The sequence below is a fragment of the Lutra lutra genome, chromosome 8, assembly GCF_902655055.1.
Source record: "Lutra lutra chromosome 8, mLutLut1.2, whole genome shotgun sequence".
Taxonomy (NCBI): domain Eukaryota; kingdom Metazoa; phylum Chordata; class Mammalia; order Carnivora; family Mustelidae; genus Lutra; species Lutra lutra.
In genome coordinates this window covers 60,336,832-60,356,613 of record NC_062285.1, presented here as the reverse complement: position 1 = coordinate 60,356,613, position 19,782 = coordinate 60,336,832, and the positions used below count along the sequence as shown (strand labels likewise).

The window sequence follows — 19,782 nt, the reverse complement described above, 5'->3', positions numbered from 1 at the left end:
TATTCCTTGCTTATCTATCAGTGTTTTTTTTAAATTTGTGGTTACCATTAGGTTTGTCTGTAATGTATTAGGCATATAGGAGTCTATATTAAGTTGATGGTTGCTTAAGTTTGAACCCATTCTTTACTCCTCTCCCTTGACCCCCATGTTTTAGGTCTATGATGTCATATTTTATATCCTTTCATTTTGTGAATCACTTTACTGATTTTCACAGATATACCACTTTTTACTGCTTTTGTGCTTCCTACTTTTCTTATTCCTACTTATTGTCTTTCTTTTCCACTCAAAGGGTTCCCTTTAATATTTCTTATAGGGCTCTTAATGGTCATGAACTCGTTTAACTTTTGGATATTTGGTTGTTGTTTTTTTGTTTGGTTTTGTTTTAAGATTTATTTATTTGGGTTTTTTTTTTTTTGTTTTTTTTTGTTTTTTTTGTTTTTTTTTTTTTTTGAGAAAGAGAGTGGCGTAAGAGGGAGAGGGAGAGAGAGAATCATAAGCAGACTCACCGCTGAGCACAGAGCCCAGGATGGGCCTCAGTCTCACAACCCTGAGATCATGACCTGAGCCAAAACCAAGAGTTGGACACTCAACTGACCAAGCTACCCAGGTGCCCCTAACTTTTGTTTTCTTGAGAAAGTCTTTATCTCTCTTTCTATTCTGAATGATAGCCTTGCTGGGTAGAATATTGCAGGGATTTTTCTTCCAACACTTTGAGTATATCATGCTGCTCCCTTCTGGCATACAAAGGTTCTGCCGAAATGTCCCCTGATAGCCTTATGTGGCTTCTCTTGTATATAACTTTTCTTCTGCTGCTTTAAAAATTATTACTACTTTTTGCCAGTTTAATTACTATTTCCCTTGCTGTGGACCTTCTTGGGTTGATTTTGTTGGGAGCTCTCTTTGCTGGATCTAGATTTCTGTTTCCTTCCCTCAGATTCAGAATGTTTTCAGCTAGTATTTCTTCAAATTTTCTGCACTCTTTCCTCTGTCTTCTGAGATGCCTATAATGTGAATGTTATTGTGCTTGATGGAGTCACTGAGTTCCCTAAGTCTGTCTCACATTCCCCTCTAGGCTGAGTGGGGACAAGGGAGCAGTGGTAGGGAGCCCAGCACTGGCAACCAAAGATGTACATTTCGCTGTGACCACAGAGGAAGCCAAGGGAGGCTTTCAGTGTGAGTTCATGGAGGGTAGTTCCAGGGTAGAGCACAGCTCCCCAGTTCAGCTCTACCTTTGTCGATGGAGTCCTCAAAGCGGCCATATGCCCCACTGCTCTCCTCTGGCCCACATTAGCTCTCTTGGCAGATGGAAGGGTTACTTTTAAATTATGCAATAGCTTTTCCAGTTAGGTATTTTTACTTATGTTTTCATCTTACTCTTTTAGTTTGTCATGAATTAGCCCTGCTAAGCTACTTTACTGAACAAATTTTACACTGTACGTTGAATAGTAACACAAACAAGTCCAACAAAAATGTCTTAGGTATTTTTACTTTTGTTGTTTCTTCAATAGGAAAGCCATCTACCTTCATCTGGAGGAAGTGGGAGGCAGGGACGGAAGACAGGGGCAGAGAAAGGGATGGTCCTCAGGTTTAATCAGCAGTGCTAGGTATCTTTTGAAATGTATCTTATAAATTACTACTGTTGTTGATTTTGATTGGTTTTCCTGTCTCCCACCCACTGCACACATCACCACCACCATGCCCTCTAGTGGGAAAGGTGGCCGTTTCCTCATTGGGCCACACAGGAGTTGTTGGAAAGCAAGGGACTCCTGATGGTAGGGAGAATTGGGAGGTTATCCATTCATAGGGCTGGTGTTGGGAGGAAGTCCATGGAAGCTTTAAGTGCAGGCCCAGGAAGCAGAGATAGGAGGACCAGAGGAGGGGGCAAGAAAATGGAATAAAGGGTAGGGACAATCATGTAACACTTCCACCTCTCCTTGACCTAGAGTCTTAGAAGAAGACACAGACAAATAGATCACCAAGACTGGCTGATTGTGTGCACTGGTTCCTGTGGACTTGCTCCCTGCCCCTCTTTCCCAACTTCTCCACCCTCCCTTGGGAGCATCTCTGATCTCCCTTATCCAGCACACTTTCCCATCCACATGCCCTAGAGGTGTGTTTTGTGTTTACTCAAGAACAAGTCATGCCTATATTTTCTGCCCCCCCCCCCCCCCCCCAAATCTTGGCCTCTGGTCTCAGTTCCTTCCTGGGTTCCACGTAGTGTGAAGGTTACAAAAGGAGGCAAGTTATGTGTTTGTGTGAGGTTACTAAACCAGGCAGTGTGACTCTAGTGACCTCCCTCCTGGCTGAAATGTCTACAGAAGAAGGCCTTAGGATGGCCATTTGGTCACATCTACAGAATCAAAGACTAACGGAAAATAAAGAACAAAGCACAGGTCAAAATGTACTTTCCAATAATTTTTTGTTTTTAATATCAATTGATGTTTTAAAAAATACAGAGGTGTTTGACACAGAATAGCACCATTGTGTAGGACACACTCAGTTCCTGCGCCCGGCACCTGAAGGGGGCTCTTCTTGCCTGGGCTGGGGACAGTCACTCAGGGGGGCGTTAGACTCACACCAGTTAGTTTCCTGCCTCTGCCTCGACCCAAAGGTCTTACAGGAAGACAATAAATAAATAGAACACCGAGATTTTATTTTGCAGTCTGCCCAGTTCAGGTCTCTTAGAAAGAGAGGGGAGAAAAGTCCACACTGTGAGTGGGTGGGGTGAATGGACATCAGGTCAGGTCAGCCATTCAGTGCAGAGCCCTAGAGTGACTGCAACTGGAAAGTACTTGGGTCCTTTGGGTTGGCAATGGATTGTGGTGTTTGTGGGTTCGAGTTTTTACAAGAAGCAGACAGGCCCTATGTCCACACCAAATTCCTGCTCGGGCCCTCCTATGTCCATGGGCGCAATGTCAATGATGGGGAGACGTGAGGTCTTCTGTGACCGGTACTCGATCAGAGTCTTGCCCCACTTACCGGTGTGTTTCTAGGGGAGAAAGAAAGGAGACACTGTCCAGTGCCAGCTGTCCAGGACCCCAAATCTGAGCCTCATAGAGCACAAAGCACAAAACATGCTCTGGGGCTCCCCTGACCTCCCCTTGGCTTGCCAGAGCCCTCTCCACCTCAACTCCTGTTCCTGCCAGCAAGACCCCCTCCATGCTCCCCTTCTGTCCTGGCTTCCTCCCTACAGTGACCCTCTCTTCGCTCCATCCTGTGGGCTGACCCACAGACCCACAGTCCTACAGGGGTAACTGGACGTGCTGGGTTGGGCTTCTTTTCCCTGAGCCAAGAGAGGGAAGAAGATAGAACAGCACCCCTCCTTTACCTGTGCCTCTGCCCGTCTTCTCTGCCTAACCACTCAAGCTCACACCTCTGAGGAACCCATCATTTTAGGCCTACACCAGCTGTGGGCCCGCCCTCGGCCTCAGGTGGCCCATCTCCCTGGAGGCTCCAGCCAGCCTGACTCACCGTGCAGCCATCCTTCAGGACAGTGTATGTGAAGCGGCTGTTGCCCTCAGCCCGGATCTCCACGTCATTGGAGCCCTGGATGAGCAGGGCCTTCTTGAGGTTGCCGGCTGCCTCATCCAGGTAGGCGATGCTGTTCTTGCAGTGGTAGGTGATGTTCTGGGAGCCCTCGGTGGACAGCAGGCGTAGGAACGTCATCTGGACGTTGGCAGTGTTGGGAGGCAGGTTGTCGTCACCATAGCTGAACTGTTCGGGCAGAGAAGAGTGGTGTGAGGCCCAGGGACCAGCATCCCATGGGATCATGGTTAAAGCTACTGTCCCTCCCTTCCTCCTAAGCCCCAGAGAAAATGGGTGAGAGTGGGTGCCAACAACTCGGATGCAGGAAGAACACAGTCTGGAGGCACCATCTCTGGCCCAGAGCAGTCAGGTACTCACATGGAAGCCGCCATTGATGGTTTCTCCAAACCAGATGTGTTTCTTGTCCTTGCCCTTGCTGCTCCACCAGTTCTTCTTGGGAACGTTCGCTGGGTTGGGGTAGACGCAGGTCTCGCCAGTCTCCATATTGCAGAAAACCTTCATGGCGTCCAAGGTGCAGCCCTGGTTGGGGTCAATCCAGTAGTCTCCTGCGAGGGGGGAGGGGACATCCTTTCAGGGCTTAGACAGGCAGACCCTCCCAAGAGAGCCAGGCCTGCCTGGGAGAGACAGAAAGGCTTCTGGGGACACAAGGGACAGAGGCGCTGGTGGTGAGGGCCACGAGTGGGCTAAGGGAGGGCAGATGCAGGGATCCAGGAGCAAGGAGACCTAGGTGGGAAAGTCTGGTGTTAAACAGGGGTGCAAGCCAAAGGGCAGGAGCAGGGCCTGCCTGGTGGACAGAGCTCCCACCGATGTCCCATCTGCCACATGGCCATGGCAGGACAGGGCCCGGGCTGCATCTTCTCTGCTGTGGGATGGAGGCTCAGCCATCTGCCAGAACCTTCCAGGCCCGGCTCTGCCATGTGCCCAGGGATGCCTCTTCCCTTGTTCTGCAGGGACCCCGCCAGGCAGGCTGACTTCCTCCTCTCTGGGGCCAGGGCTTCTGCCTCACAGGCTCACCGCTCTTCCATTCAGGGTGACAGAGTTTCAGGTCCCGGCAGGTGCGAGCAGGGTTCTTGCGTGAGCCCTCGGGGCTGCGCAGGCTCTCGATCTGGTTGTTGAGGGACTTGAGCGTGGCGTCCACCTCAGCGTCGTGCTGTCTCAGGTCACCAGCTGGCTGGTCGGCCCGCATGTACTGCAGGGGGTCGGGGCCCTTCTCTCTCTGGCCGAGGCCAGCAAAGGCAGACATGTCGATGCCGGGGCCGGGGGGACCTGGAGGACCAGGGGGCCCAGGGGTTCCAGGAGGACCCTGCAGCAGGAAACAACGGTCAGCTGGGGATCGTTGGGACAGGCCCCTCCTGGGTACATCTCCCCCTGCTAGAATATACTAGAGGGTCTTCTTCCAGTCCCATGGGTGCGGGAGGGCTATGGAAGGCCAGGACCAAGAAAATCCTAGCACCTTCCTCACTTCTGCATCAGCCCCTCTCTTCTGTGGCCCAGTACCAAGCATGGATCCTTTGAATGTCCCAGGATGACCCAGCATAAAGGATGCTATCATCATTAGCTGCAGGCTGATGCCCTCAAAGAGACTCTTGGCCCCAGAGCACACAAGCTCCCTGGACACCAGGGACAGCCCAGACTACGAGGAAGGGGTCGGGACACTTACAGCGGGGCCAGTTTCGCCTGACCGTCCACGGGGGCCAGGGGGCCCGATGGGGCCGGGGATTCCATTAGCACCATCTTTGCCAGAGGGACCAACAGGGCCAGGAGGACCCTGCACACCAGGAGAGAAGAGCAATCAACGAAGGGACAGTGGGAGGGTGGGGCGCCACTCGGGGGGCCATCCTTCTTCACGCTTCTCCGTCACAGAGCCCAGCCAGGTCTCCACTCGTCCAAGAAAGAGCAGGGTGGCCTCGCGGCTCTCCTACCAGCCTAAGCTCCTCTTTGTCAGATCCCATTCCCAGGGGGCCCATCTGACAGCTGGAGTTGTTGTCACATTCACCCAGCCTGTGGACTCAGGGGCTTTTCTGGCTCCGGTCACCCCAAGCCAGTCCTACCTCCACTGGAGTGAGGCCCTCTGAGCCCGAGGCCTCCCTTTTGCCCACATGCCTGGCCAGTGCCTGCCCCCCAGCCTCCCAAGGAAGGGCTCACTCCATCTCACTTACTCTAGGACCAGAAGGACCAGCAGGACCAGAAGCACCTTGGTCTCCAGAAGGACCCTATGCAGAAGGAAGAGGCAAAGGTCAGAGGTCAACACAGACAGGGCCCCATCTTCCAGGGTGGGAGGCTGTCTTGAACATACTTAGGACATGTTCTACTCCCATTCCCTTTCTACTTTCTTGGGGTTAGAGGGAGGAGCGAGTCCTGGAAATTTCCTGGGGCGATCCCAAGTTGACTGAGCAGCCTGGGACCCTCGAGTGGGCTCTGATCTGTGGGAGGCACTGGGGAGCCATGCATAGGCAACAACACTCACGGGGGGGCCAGGCAGACCCTGCAGACCGGTGAAGCCACGGTGTCCCTTCAGTCCCCTCTCGCCAGCCTCTCCAGCTTCTCCTTTGTCACCTCGGGGACCTTGAGGACCCTGGGAACAAGACAGACACAGGTTGGGTCAGGTCAGCCAGGCAGAAGCATACTGCTGGCCTCACCTGAGCCAAGGAGTCCTGGGATCCCCAGGGTCCCCACTGCCCTCCAAACCTGGCCTCGTCAGGAACCCAAGAGAGGACACGCAGATACTCACTGGGATTCCTCGGGCTCCAGCTGGTCCTGCGGGACCCATGGGGCCTTGTGCACCCTGTGAGGGAGAGTGTGGAAACAGTGTCAGAGCAAGGGTGGAACAGGGAGGGCCCTCCCTGGCATCTTCCCATGGCTGGGCACCGAGGTTGCAGCTCCTGTGGCCCAGAGACCTCCCGGACCCAGGGCCTAGGGATCAGGCACATGGGGGGTGAGCTTCCAGCTCACTTGGCCACCCCCCTCCACTTCCAGCTTTTACTGAAGTAGGGATACTTACAGCTTCTCCCCGGTCTCCCTGCTTTCCAGTTGGGCCAGCAGGGCCAGGAGAGCCAGGGGGCCCGGGAGCTCCAGGGGCACCCACTGCACCGGCCTCACCACGATCACCCTGTCAGGAGAGAGGTCTCAGGCTTAGAGAAGAATATTCCAGAACAGACATGGAGAAAATGTCCTTCCAAACAAAGAGAAGACTAACCCTACCCTGCCACCCCAGGCAGAGCTGTTAGACCTCCCTGTCCCACTGCACAGAGACACCCAGACACTCACCTTGACTCCAGCTGCGCCATCTCTGCCAGGGGGGCCGTCAGCACCAGGGCTTCCCTGGGCAAGGGAGACAAGATGCCATTAGAGCTGCCCCTGCCCTGCCCCCATCTGCTTGCCCACCCTAAGGGAGCCCCAGGCTTGTGCCCTTCCATCCAGCTGCAGCTTCGGAAGCTCCCCAAGCTTCCTTCTGCCTTCGTCCCTGGGCACCAGTTCTGAGTCCCTGTGCCCTCTCTCCCCCATCACAACCTTCCCATCACAGCCATGCACTTGGGCCTATCAGCGCGTCCTGCTGTGCCCTCCTCCAGGGCACCAAGACTGGGCTGGCCCCCTCTCCCTGTGAACAGCCACCCACCACGCATCCCAAGGCTCACCTCTCGTCCAGGTTCACCGGCAGGACCGGTCAAGCCAGGAGGACCCACGGGGCCAGGGGGACCTCGGTCACCAGATGCACCAGGAGCTCCCTGCTTGCCAGGCTCACCCTGGAGGGACAGCGACAGGGACAATGAGTGTGTACTCGAAAGAATCCCGGTGCAGGACCTGCTGAGCCTTCCCAAAGAACGGGCTGACAGAGGGAGAGCTTGGAGGGTGCAGAGTGAGCGGGAGCCTCAGAGGATGGTGGTGTTTCTGCAGCGCAGTGTGCGAAGCCGGACCGGGCCCCAACTCCCCAGAGGAAGGGGCATCCCTCACTCACCGATGGCCCAGGCAAGCCTGGGAATCCTCTCTCACCACGCTGCCCAGGTAGACCAACGATACCCCTCTGACCAGCCAGACCTTGGGGACCTGGAGGACCATCAGGACCCTAAGAGAGAGGAGATGGGAGTGAGAACGTGAGCTGAGACCTCGAGTGACCCAGCCATCCACAGGCACCGGCCCTCTTCCCACCCCAGCAGCGGCCCCTCCCCGGCAGCCCCTTCCACTGTGGGCTCTGTGATCTCCAGAGACTCCCCAGCCCCGGCCTGTGAGGGACTTACAGAGGGACCGTCATCTCCGGGCTCTCCCTTCTCGCCAGGGGGTCCAGCAGGACCTTGGAGACCAGGGTCACCGGCACGGCCAGGGGGGCCACTGTCTCCTCGAGCACCTTTGGGACCATCTTTTCCAGAAGGACCAGGGGGACCAGGGGGCCCAGGGTTTCCCTAGAAGAGCCATGCAAGAAAGGAGAACTCCTCGCACCCTGCTCCATCCAGGCTGCCAAAGCCCAGGGGTGGCCATCTCCCCCCCGAGGCTCCCTCCTCATGAAGGACAGCCTGACCCCCACCCAGTGCATCTCTTCCATCCTCTCTCCCCCATGAGTGCTGTGAGCAGCCAGCCCAGGCTTCTTCAGCCCTTGCAGTTGCCTTTTCTGCTCTACTTGGACTTCCTTCTGCCTGCTGCCTCTTGGCCTCAATTGCACTGCTCCTCCCGGAACAGCTGGAGCCTGGCCCCTCCTAAGCCTAGGTATGCACTCCCCCTTCGAGGGGTGGTGGTGAGCTTGGGGACGTCCCTGCCTCACCTCCCTGGCAAGTTCCGGAGGGGCAAGACGCAGAGTTTGTAGAGGCTGGGAGTGCAGAGCCTGCTCTAGAAATGTGCCAAGGCGACTGTGCCTGCCTGTCCTGCCCCCCGAGCCAGAAGTCTGAGGGTCCAGCCCAAGTCAGCAGGGAGGGTTGTCCTCGGCCAGCAAGAGGGTCACAGCCCCTGCTCCCAGCCCGTTATGAAGAGAACAGGTCCCCACGATCAGTTAACTAACTACTTGTCCCTGGAGTGGGAACAGGTACGAAGTGAGGGAAGCCAGCCTAGGCTCTTTGGGTCCCTGCTGCGGGGCTGTACTGGCCTCTTCAAGCCCCTTCTGAGTCTCTCATGCCAGGAGGAAGGCAGAAACCAGCCAGGAGCGTCACTTACATTGGAGCCTGGGGGTCCGACGCGGCCAGCAGCTCCGGGGAATCCGGTGGCTCCCTGTATGAGGGGAAGAGAGGCCGTGAATCCCGCAGGCCCTCTGGAAGCCCAAGACTCAGGTGGCGGTGGGTCTCAGAGGCTGTTGTGCCAAGGGGCAAGGAGAGCCAGCGAGGGGAAAAGGGCCCGTGGGGTCTGGCCCTGGGTCAGGAAGCTGCAGCTTCCCTGCCTCCAGCTCCTACAGGGGGCTGCCTAGGACCAGAGACCTCTGAGGACCACCGCACACCAGCGGCGAGGGGCCCTCTCCCCCAGCTGTGGGATGGGCTCAGGCTGGGGGCAAAAGCAATACGGAGAAAGGAGAAGGTGGGTCAGTCCCAGAACAGCAGCGCGGCCACCTCCGCCTAGGCCTTCTGCGTGAGATGGGCCAGAGTGGAGATGGGCCAGCCTTTGCACAGCCACCCCCGAGAGAGGACCCCCAATGTAGCCTCCAGGAAGCCCTGTCCTAAAGACAAGGTACGCAAGTCAGAAAGCCTGTCCCCACCTGGTGGGAAGGGGGACATGACTCACCGGGGGACCTTGAGCACCTCGGGCTCCTTTAGGACCAGTCACACCAGTAGGACCCTGGGAAGGAAGGAGGGAGGAACAGAGTGAGGACCGGTCGCCCAGAGGAGGGCTATGAGCTTCTGGGCATACGGCCTGATGCCCCCAACAATGGACACCTGAGAGCTAGGTTTTCAAAGGTGTAGCCTTTTTGGCTGGAGAAGCCATCATGGAGGGGCCTGCTACCCCTGCCAAGACAGACTCACGTACTAGAAGACCTCAGGGAAGAAGGGCCCATCTGGCACCTGCAGAGGTGGGCCAATGCCTGTGCCATCCCTCCCCATAGCCTGGCTGCTGTGTCCCAAGCTCTCTGTCCTCAGCCTGTCCCCCAGACAATGAAAGTCAATTTAGCTACTTTTAAACCTTTATCCCTGAGCAGAGATTCTTCCCACAATCTCTCCCTGCTGTGGCTGGGGCAGCGTCTACCAGGCCGAGAGGCTGAGACTCGGCGGGGGTGGGGGGCGGTTACACCTAGGCCTCCTGGCTATTCTCTGCCTGTCTGCACCCCTCCCCCGTACCCGGACACCCCTGCCCCGTGGGAACACTTCCTGGGGGAGCTCACTGCTACTCACCTGAGGCCCAGGAGCTCCAGAGGGGCCCTGAGGACCCGGGGCACCAGCATCACCTTTCTGGCCGGCCTCTCCTTGCTCGCCCTTGGCCCCTGGCTGGCCATCAGCACCCTGTCCCAAGGAGAAGGAAGTGGGGAAATGAGAGGCAAGCCAGATACTAGAGGTTCTTCCGAAAGGGCCAGAGGCGCTGGGTGAGTGGGTGGGTGGGTAGGAGGGTTGGTGAGCGGGTGAATGAGTGAAGATGTGTCCGCCCTGGCCTGAAGGCTGCTCTAAGGTGGGATTATGAGGTCAGTGTAGAGGTGCAAGGAGAGAGGGAAGAGGCCACTTCCATCTCCTTTAAATTCTGTTCCTCCTGCCCCCACAGGAAGGTGCCTTCAGGTTTCGAGCTGGCCTGAGCAGAGGGCTTGGAAGGAGGGAAGACACTCACAGGAGGACCTGCGAATCCAGCGGGCCCGGGGGGTCCAGTCTCTCCACGTTCACCCTGTGAGAGAAGGGGCCCATTAGTGGTAAGGCCCCAGCCCGCCTGCTTCGGTCCCCTCCTGTAAGCCAGAGCCCTCCGGCCCCACCCAGCCTTTGCACAGCCACCCCCGAGAGAGGACCCCCAATGTAGCCTCCAGGAAGCCCTGTCCTAAAGACAAGGTACGCAAGTCAGAAAGCCTCTCTTGGTCAGAGGATCTGGCAACCTGAGGCCCTCCACGCTGACCACACCATGGAGAGGTCTTTCACATCTCTCCTCCCACCCTGAGACCCAAAGGGCCATGCTGCAAGGCAGAGCCGCTTCTCTGCTCCCGGCCCTGGGGACAGGACCGGCTTCCAGGGCAGATACTCACCGGGGCACCGCGAGCACCAGCGGTTCCTGCTGGACCGGGAGGGCCAACTTCTCCCTAAGGTGGGGAGGGGGGGACAAGAGCCATGCATAAGGGATGGGGGCCTAGGGGACGCCTTCAAAAGCAAAGTGCATCCAAGTGGCCTCACGAGGGATGGTCTGTTTTCTCCTTGTTGCTTCCAGCCCACCTTCCTGGGGCCTCTGCTGGATGCAGGCCTGCCTCCGACCCCACTCCCCGCAGTGCCTCCGCGGAACAGGGCACACAGCCAGAGATTCTGCTCTTAAGAAAGACTCCCACCCCTCGCTGCTTGTAGCCCCCACTAGGCAGGAGGGGGCTAGCTGTGAGTGTGGAGGAGAGACAGCCATCTTCGGCAGGAGGTGGAGAGGTGTGACGAGGAGGCGAGCCAGGGGGAAGAACTCACCTTCTCACCATTGGCACCAGCGGGGCCAGGGGGGCCAATGGGACCAGTCAGGCCCTGGGGAGAAAGGAGACAAATGTGAGGGAGACAGAAGAGTTGACCAGGGATGTGGAGCCCAGTAGGGAGTCTAGGACCTCACACCTGCTGGGCCTTGGTGAACCTTCCCACGCCCCTACAACTCCCAGTATTGTTGGGAGAGTCCCCAGAGCTGCCCAGTCTGCACGACTGAGAGAAGCAGGGGCTGCACGCACATGCCACCCTCCTGTCCCCGGAGTGCAGGGCTGGAGACCCATGGGGTCCCCAGGGCGCCCACAACCAGCATTCACTTACTCGTCCACCGTCCTTCCCGGGGGCTCCCTCAGGGCCTTTCTCACCAACGTCACCCTGTGGGATAGAGAAGAAGGGCCACCTCAGGGGGGTACTCCAGCCCAGTCTCTCCCTCACTGAGGCTCTGGGCAGAGCTCAGCCCCCAGCCCAACAGGATTTGCTGTGGGTTCAGGGTGAGAGGAGGGAGACAGGGGCGTGGGGAGGGTGTCACTAAGAGGCAAACAGAAGCCCGGAGGGGTTTCCAAGATCCTCAAGATGTTTAACTAGGGATCTCCCCACCCAGGTGCTGTGGGGAGAGGGGGAGGGGTGAGTGTGGGGCAGCGAAGCGCGGCTTTGGGGGAGACACGGTCACCCTGGTACTCACCCTGTCTCCCTTGGGCCCAGCGATGCCAGCTGCTCCCCTCTCACCGGGCATCCCTTGCAGACCTGGAGGGCCCTGAGCCCCAGGGGGGCCAGCCGGGCCAGATGCACCCTGTGGGGTGGGGGGAGGGAGTCCGTGTTGGGCAGCACCTGTGCAGGATCCCAGCACCCAAGCCTCCTTTCCTTCTCTTCCTCCTCTGCCAACCCCCTTTCTGTCTTGTCTTCCATCTGCCCTCCTCCTATATTCTTTTCTCCTGAGTACTTCCCACTCTTCCTTCTCCCCCAGCAGGGCCTCCCGGGCTGGCCCACACAACCCCAATAGCCCCACTTACTTTGGGACCATCTGTGCCAGGAGTGCCGGGGAGGCCACGGGGGCCCTGGAGGCCCTGGGCCCCGGGAGAGCCACGTTCGCCTGGGAAACCTCTTTCGCCCTGTGGTAGAGACACCATGGAGCAATCACATAAGAGAGGGGGCAGAGGCCCAGGGAAAAGCTGGAGTGGCAGGCCGAGCACTACAGGTGCACTGACAGAACGGCACAGGGAGAAGACAGGCCAGAGGGGACTACCAGAAATGGCCAACACTCACCCTGGGACCCACGAGGCCTGGGGCTCCAGCTTCACCGGGAACACCCTGGGGAACAAAGGAGGATGTGAGAGAGAGCAAAAGATTTTCTGTCCGCCATCCAGGGCAGAGCAGCCCTCGCACCAGAGGCTGAGCTCGGACTGTCCTCTGTGGAGGCTTCACGGGGCCCCTGGAATCCTCCTGCCCTTGCCTCCTGGGCATCTAAGTGGTTTGCAGGTTCAAAGAGCCCCATACTCACCTGGTCACCTGGTTTTCCACCTTCACCTGGGGGACCAGGAGGGCCAGGAAGTCCCTAGAAGGCAAAGTGACATGCATTAGCAAAGGAGTGAGTTTACTGCCCCAGCCCTCCAGGGAGCCCCAGCACCAGACAGAAGCCAGGATGGTAGGAAATCCTCATCCCCCCATCCCCCTGAGGAGGGATGCCTGCTGCTACCCACAGAGTCCCGGACACAGGAAGAACAGAAGAGAGGGCCCAGTCCAGCCACCTACCTGGAACCCAGATGGCCCAGGAGCACCCTGCTCGCCTCGTTCACCAGCAGGTCCCTACAGAGGGAAACAAAGGTGGCCTGAGCCAGGACTGCAGAATTGGACAGCCTTGGCCAGAGGGGACTGCAGGGGCAGTAGGAGGGCTGCCCACAGAAGCTGTGCATGTGTGCGACCCTCATTCTTCTCCCACTGATGACTTGCACCCCTGAAACGGTGGTGGGATGCACACTGCCTCGGCTGAGGGCGGGTCTGGTGCCTCGGGGGAGTCCAGATCCTCATCACACCAGGTGGGCCTGAGTTCCCTGGCCTCCGTGCCACCACCCCCATGCCAACTAGGCCTCCCACAGAGGCGAGGCAGGGACTTACGGCGGGTCCGGGGGGTCCTGCAGCACCTGTCTCGCCATCTTTGCCGGGAAGACCCTAGAGAGAAGAGAAAGGGGTAATGGCATGACCCACGTCCTTCAGTTCTGCAGACCCCAGTGCTGAGCAGGTACGCTTGGTAGCCCAGAGACTCCAGACCTCCATGATCCCCCAACCCAAATTCCATTTCTACCCTTTTCTTTCCCTGGGCCCCTCCATTTCCCAGACTTTCTCAGTGTGGGTGTCTTCCTCCTGTCCCTGGGCTTCTGACCAAGAGCAGCCAGAAGTCTCTTTGTGTGGACTCCCAAAGGGCCCAGAGCTGTAGGGGCGCTGCCACGGGAATCCCCCTGCTGATGAAGACCTGGGAGCAGGCCAGGGGCTGCAGCTCCCTCTGCGCATGTCCAGCTGGCACCAGCACGGGGATGGGGAGGCAGGCTACTTACTCTCAGACCAGGAGCGCCGGGCAGTCCCTTCTCACCAGCCTTGCCAGGCTCACCCTGGAGGAGAAAGGGCAGGACCATGGAGGGAGGGTTGTGGTGGGAGAGGTGGGTAGAGCGGGCTGGGGAGCCTGGGGCTTGGGGCCATATCCTGCAGGACAGCAAAGGCTCAAGCCAAGGGTCCGCACCCCCTCTTCTGCTTGGGAGTGTGACAGCACTGCCCTGTGGACCTAGGTCACAGCTGAGGGGCTCTGAAGCTCTCAGGAGCCCCGGGTTCCCCAGATCGCACGCACTCCTGCAGGACACAGAGGCCCAGGCTGCCCAGGGCACCGGGGCTGCCACTCATAACCGTCCATGGGTAACTATTCAGGAGCCGCTCCTTTCTCCAGGGGGCGAGGAGGGAGGTCACACCGTGCGGAAGGAAACGGAAGGGCAGGTTGTGACTTACGTTGGCACCTTTGGGGCCAGGGAAACCCATGACACCAGGCTGCCCACGAGCGCCCTGAGGACCTGGAGGACCAGGGCGACCATCTTCACCAGGGGCTCCCTGAAAGAGAGGACAGCATGGTCAGAACGTGGACACTCTGACCACCTATGTCCCTCCGGCATCTACCAAGTGCCCACCACGTTGGCAGCATGGGGCTCGCGGCGCTGACCACAGTTTTGGCCAGCAGCCCACACCACACGCAGACACTGCCAGCAACAAGGCAGGCTTCAGTGAGGAGCAGCGCCCCTAGAAGAGCACACCAGGCTTTGTCTTCCTCCAAGGAAAGGCCCAAATGCACAAGAAGGTAGCTTTTTCAGAGCTCCACACCTGGCCTGATGCCTGCCATCAGCCCCTCTCCCCCATTCTCATAATTCACAAGCTGCCCCCACCCAAAATCCTGTCTCTCATACTACCTGTCTCCCCACAAATATCCCTCCTCCAACTCCTCCCAACAGTCCCAGATGGGGAGACTTACAGAAGGACCAACTTTGCCTTGAGGACCAGCATCACCAGGGCGACCAGTGAGACCTTTGTTCAGGAGAGAGAGAGAGAGGATGGGTGTCAGGGAAGATCCCAGGCCCTCCCAATCCCAGCCGCACAGGGTTGGAGAGAGCAGGTGGGGAAGGGCACGGGGATTTGGCTCAGAGCTGGAAGTCAAGAGCAAAAGCAGCTCGGCTACTCACCCGGGCTCCAGGAAGGCCGGGCTCTCCAGGACGGCCAGGGTCACCATTGGCTCCTTTGGGACCAGCAAGGCCACTGGGCCCTCGCTCTCCAGGGGCTCCCTACACAAAGGGAGTCAGGGAGTCAGCAGGAGGCCGTCTCACCAGCACTGCAGGAACCCCAGCCCCTTGTCCCCCACTCACCTTTGGACCTGCCAGACCATCCTGACCTGGGAAACCACGGTTACCAGGAGCACCCTAGAAGGAAGTGGGAGGACAGGTAGTGAATTAGAATGGCCCTTGATCCAATCGCACCAAGCGACTCACCTGGCTTCAGGAGAGCAATCCCACCAACCCACAAACCACCATTTCTACGGCGGGCAAGATTCTGAGAGATTAACTTCTCAGGCCTGTCCTGGGGAACAGCTCAAACTGCTTCATGCCATCCTGGTGGGGCGGGGGGTGGCGCAAATAAGCACCTGTCTCCATGGCAGTGAGCCAAGAAGAGGGGAATCTGATACTCAGGCCACAGGACTTGGCCAGAACACAGAGCCACAAAGACAACTTCCCCATCCAGAACACAGCCCACGGAAAATGGGGACTCCCAGCCCACTTACTCTCTCTCCAGGGGGACCGACGGGCCCAGCACCACCAGGCTCTCCACGGGCTCCTCGTTTGCCTTCTTCACCAGCAGGACCAGGGGCTCCTTGGGGGCCAGCAGGGCCCTGAGAATCACACAAAAGAGAAACGGGGTGAGTTTTCATGGGGTGCCGGGTGGTCACTGGCCTGGCAGGTGGGGGGGAGCAGCCTTGGCTATTGTTTCAAGGCTGGGGGGACGGGGAAGGGGGCCGTAAAGGATCGGCTCAGGGAGAGCAGAAGTGGTTCAATGGGAGAGTGAGGGTGGAAAGTTGAAACTGTTCCAATTGGTCAAACCAAAGAAGAGAGCTTAAGCTGCATCAGCTTCTCAACCTGTACCTCCCCTCCTCCCAACACAACCTGAGAGGTCCCAGATTAGGGGATGGGGCTACAGAGGAGCAGGGCTGGGGGCTGGCTGTGGGCCGAGACCAGTGGGCAGATACTCACAGGTTCTCCCTTGGGGCCTTGTTCACCCTTGAAGCCGGCAATACCAGGCTCGCCCTTGGGGAAAAAGAGAGGCAGGTTATCGCAAGGGGTTCCCTCCACGGACCCACCCCCACCTCCCAAGGATGCCGGCATGAGCGCAGGAAGGAGGGATGGCGGGGTTTGACTCCAGGGGTATTGGTGGGACTTGAGGTTCATGCTGGGCCTTACCGTCTGACCTTTCGGGCCCAGAGGACCAGTCGCACCTTGAGGACCAGGTGGCCCACGGGGCCCAGGGAAGCCAGGGGCACCAGCAATGCCAGGAGCACCCTGTTGGTGTGAGTAGTAGAGAGGGGCGTCAGGAGAGGGGCAAGGAGGCACTGACCCTACCTGCAGGAGACAAGTCCCAGGGCCACACTCACAGCAGATCCTTTGGCTCCAGGAATTCCATCCGTTCCAGGGTTACCCTGAGAAAGGAGGCGGTGTTGTTACAAAGTAAGCAGCAGAGAGTACGCCCCGGCCACCTCCCTGCCCTCCCAGGCTGCAGATCCAAAGACTGTCCAGTGAAGACAGGGTCCTGCTGTGTGTCTCAAGGGGAGGACAGGGTGGAGGGAGACATGTCCCTAGAGTTCAGGATGCAAATGCTGGGCCAAAATGAAGGTTTGGTGGGTGGGGCTCTAATGGGGCCCCAGTTCTCTCAGAGGTAAACAGAGTCAAGGCCTCTGGGCCACAGACCCCAGGTACTTCAGGCCAGAGGAAAGCTGCACTTACGGAGGCACCAGCCGGCCCGGGGGACCCAGGAGTACCAGGTTCACCTCGGGACCTTGAGCACCTTCAGGACCGCGAGCACCTGTGGGGCCAGCTTCACCCTGGGCAGAGACAGAGGGCAGGAATGAGGAGAGGGCAGGGGGCACAGACCTCTCATGGGCCAGCCACAGGCACATACCGGCAAGCCAAGTCCATGCACTGTGCGCACTGTGCATGTGTGCAGGCGTGTTCCCACATGTTCCTACCTGTTCCCACAGGGCCCCCTGCCCCGAGAGAGCTTGCCAACCTGACGACCTCGCCCCCTCTGCCTCCTGCCCTCTCCGTGTCCCCTCCATACCATGACCCCCTGCGGCAGGTGCATGAGTCCGTGCTGCCCAGCGGGCACTGTGCGGCCCAGTCAGCGCCCTTCAGCAAGGCCCTGCCGGGGTCCCGCCCACCCGGGCAGTGCCGTGGGCTCATGGATGGGCAAACCGTGGTGGGCAGCCTTTCCTCCACCACCCCCCTCCATGCCCCCATGCTTGTCCGGAGGAAAGGGAAGCCCTTGGACAGCTCGGCTCAGGGACCCTCCACTCGGATCAGGGTGTGGCCGGGCCAGCTTGCAGCAAGCCAGGCAGCCTGGGCAAGAGCCAGCTGGGCCGAGCACCCTGCTCCCCCAGTCCGAGGCAGCCCCCCAAATGATCTCTACTTCTACTTTCCCTTTCTTTCCTAAAAGGCACGAGTGGCCAGCCTCCAGGCTGTGTGGCCTGCAGGGGGCCTTGCGGAGGGCTGTTGACCTGGAGGCAAGGCACACCCCCCTCAGGTTTCTCCTCGGGACGCTCTTGCTTCACTTTTGTAATTATTATTTCTAAAGGTCAGGCCCCCTCACCTTCCGCTGTCCCTCTTCACAAATGGGTCTCCTTCACCCAGCTCCAGGGCCTCAGACACTGTCTGGTTGCCATGGAAACCCGGGGAGGGGAAAGGCAACCTGATGCCAGTGACCGCGGGGAGGCTCCTTATTCATCTCCAGAGAGAATTCCCAGGGAATGCGCACACCGTGTGCGCCAGGGTCCCGCTAGGGCCATAGGGGCCTTTCCCTGAACCCGCCCAGCCTCTCACCACCCCCATCAATCTCGGAAGCACTCTGCTAGCCCTGCTGGGCTGGCCGAGCCCCCAGCCTAAGCAGGAGCCCTCTCCTGAACCCCGCCACCCCTCCGGCCCCATCCTCCAGCTCCCTCTGGGGTGTAGGGTTTGCTGAGCCTTGCTTTCTTCCCTTCGGGTCCTGGTCTTCTGTCCCTCCCAGATCTCCAGCGTCTCGCCATCGTTTCCTCCTGCCTTCCCCAGTCTTGGGCTGGACCTATCCGTCCAGCTCTGTATCCTGCCTGCTTACTATCCCTTCCAGCTGGGGGCTGGGAGATGCAAGGTCCTTCCTTGCCTCCAGGAGAGCAGCAGTGGGTGGGGTGGGAGACATCCCTGAGAAGGGAAGGAGGGACTGTCCAGGGGGCGGTCCACAAGAACATGGGAAAGCGGGGTAGGGCACATACCTTGGCCCCGGGAGCACCAGGGAAGCCAGGACCACCAGCAGGACCCACGGGACCCTGGAGGAAGGAAGGAGGAGGAAGGTGAATGCCATTTCTGGGTAGTATTTCTCCAGCTTCCAAAGTGAGCCACCCCCACACCTCACATTCCTTTGCTCTGCACCCCTTGTGGCTCAAAGTCCCTGGATGAAAAGTATCCCCATGGCCAGTGTCCCTGAGCCTGGCTTCCCAAGGCAAAGCATCTAACTATACACTCAGGGAGACACAGATGATTCTCTGACCTCCCGATCTAGCCCTCCGCAAAACAATGCCAAAAGCGTGGCTAAGACAAATGAACCATGGCTTCAAAGCTTGTTATCCGCACATGAGGTAATAGGGGAGAAAGCGCTCCAGCTCCTCCATCTTAGAAGGCCCACCCGCCTGCTCCGACCTGGCTGAAAGGCACTTACCGGTGGCCTGCAGGGCCTGGTTGGCCTCGTTGCCTCGGGCACCCTGTGAGCAGGGAGAAGGAAGCAGGCACGGTAAGAAGCCCCATAGGGCTGAGCCTTCCTCTCCACAGCCCACCCCACCAGAAACCTCCGGCAGCGCTGGGGCCTGGGGCCCCAGGGAGGAGGGGGAGGCTGGCCGGGCCCAAGTGTGGGAGCAGCTAGGAACCCCTCTGTCGTGGCTGCAAGAACATGGGCTGTGGAGCAGCAGTGGGCAAAGCCTGGGTGATTTCCTCGCTAGTCCATCATTTCTGAAACTTTCATTTAGAGCCCAAATATCCCCAATGTCAAGGCCAAGTCATCATTTAAAGACTCAGTGAATTGAGCCAAAGAAAAATGAAAGAGCCAAGCAGCAAACCTAACTCAATTCTTCCCACCTGCTTGTAGTGGGAGACACTTTCGGGGGGCTTGGTTAACCTCCTTAGTTAAGGCTTGGTTAAGGCCTCCCTGGGTTAACACCAGGATACCTCTGGGCTCTACCCACTTGCCACCTCCACCAAACCACCTGTTCCTAAGGAAACACAGATGTCCGCAGGACATCTGGCTCTGGTGGGAAACAGCCCTGTTGAGGGGGCAGGGCACTGGGCCCAGCCTGAGGACCACATCAGAGTTCATGCCTGAGAGTCCATGACCCTGTTAAGACAAGGCTGCCAGTTCTTTCTCTCGTGGACAAGTTTTTTGTGTCTTTTTGGTAAAGATTTATTTATTTATTTATTTGAGAGAGACCCCACATGCTAGTGGGGGGGGGTCTTCAAGCAGACTCAGCGCTCACCAATGAGCTTGGCATGGGGCTCAATCTCATGACCCATGAGATCATGACCTGAGCCAAAACCAAGAGTCAGATGCTTAGCCGAACCACCCAGGTACCCATAGGACCAGTTTTGAGGGTTTCTTTTCCACAGGTTTAGGGTGAGCACTCCCCAGTTTCTCTCTCAAAGCTGCTCAGGACCTCAGGAACCTTTACCCATTAGGCTGGACAGGAACCATTAGGCCAGACAGAGCTATGTCTGGGCCCTGGTCCTTGGCAGGGGACCAGAGCAGGCCGGAAGGCTACCTTTCCCAAGGCAAGGCCCACCTGCCTGCCCCTGCCTCTGCCAGTGTGCTAAAGGAAAAGAATGCTTTAGGGGGAGCTCCTGTTTTAGAAAAGGCTCAAATCTTCTTCCTGGCT

The 19,782-nt window shown here is 58.2% G+C and overlaps 1 protein-coding gene across 1 annotated transcript in view; it reads right to left on the bottom strand.

The window, feature by feature from the left end:
* Nucleotides 1-2,400: 2,400 nt before the first annotated feature.
* COL2A1 (collagen type II alpha 1 chain) overlaps nucleotides 2,401-19,782 on the bottom strand; it is a 31,072-nt gene continuing 13,690 nt past the window's right edge. Inside the window, 38 exon segments of the mRNA XM_047742986.1 lie at nucleotides 2,401-2,989; nucleotides 3,472-3,714; nucleotides 3,904-4,091; nucleotides 4,561-4,849; nucleotides 5,207-5,314; nucleotides 5,706-5,759; nucleotides 6,014-6,121; nucleotides 6,278-6,331; nucleotides 6,548-6,655; nucleotides 6,814-6,867; nucleotides 7,182-7,289; nucleotides 7,502-7,609; nucleotides 7,782-7,943; nucleotides 8,686-8,739; nucleotides 9,244-9,297; nucleotides 9,849-9,956; nucleotides 10,273-10,326; nucleotides 10,676-10,729; nucleotides 11,094-11,147; nucleotides 11,421-11,474; nucleotides 11,782-11,889; nucleotides 12,110-12,208; nucleotides 12,363-12,407; nucleotides 12,598-12,651; nucleotides 12,849-12,902; nucleotides 13,212-13,265; nucleotides 13,649-13,702; nucleotides 14,091-14,189; nucleotides 14,605-14,658; nucleotides 14,813-14,911; nucleotides 14,993-15,046; nucleotides 15,406-15,513; nucleotides 15,872-15,925; nucleotides 16,079-16,177; nucleotides 16,270-16,314; nucleotides 16,619-16,665; nucleotides 16,668-16,716; nucleotides 18,136-18,189. Coding sequence (XP_047598942.1) covers nucleotides 2,843-2,989; nucleotides 3,472-3,714; nucleotides 3,904-4,091; nucleotides 4,561-4,849; nucleotides 5,207-5,314; nucleotides 5,706-5,759; nucleotides 6,014-6,121; nucleotides 6,278-6,331; nucleotides 6,548-6,655; nucleotides 6,814-6,867; nucleotides 7,182-7,289; nucleotides 7,502-7,609; nucleotides 7,782-7,943; nucleotides 8,686-8,739; nucleotides 9,244-9,297; nucleotides 9,849-9,956; nucleotides 10,273-10,326; nucleotides 10,676-10,729; nucleotides 11,094-11,147; nucleotides 11,421-11,474; nucleotides 11,782-11,889; nucleotides 12,110-12,208; nucleotides 12,363-12,407; nucleotides 12,598-12,651; nucleotides 12,849-12,902; nucleotides 13,212-13,265; nucleotides 13,649-13,702; nucleotides 14,091-14,189; nucleotides 14,605-14,658; nucleotides 14,813-14,911; nucleotides 14,993-15,046; nucleotides 15,406-15,513; nucleotides 15,872-15,925; nucleotides 16,079-16,177; nucleotides 16,270-16,314; nucleotides 16,619-16,665; nucleotides 16,668-16,716; nucleotides 18,136-18,189 — 3,393 coding nt within the window. The 3' untranslated portion in view covers nucleotides 2,401-2,842.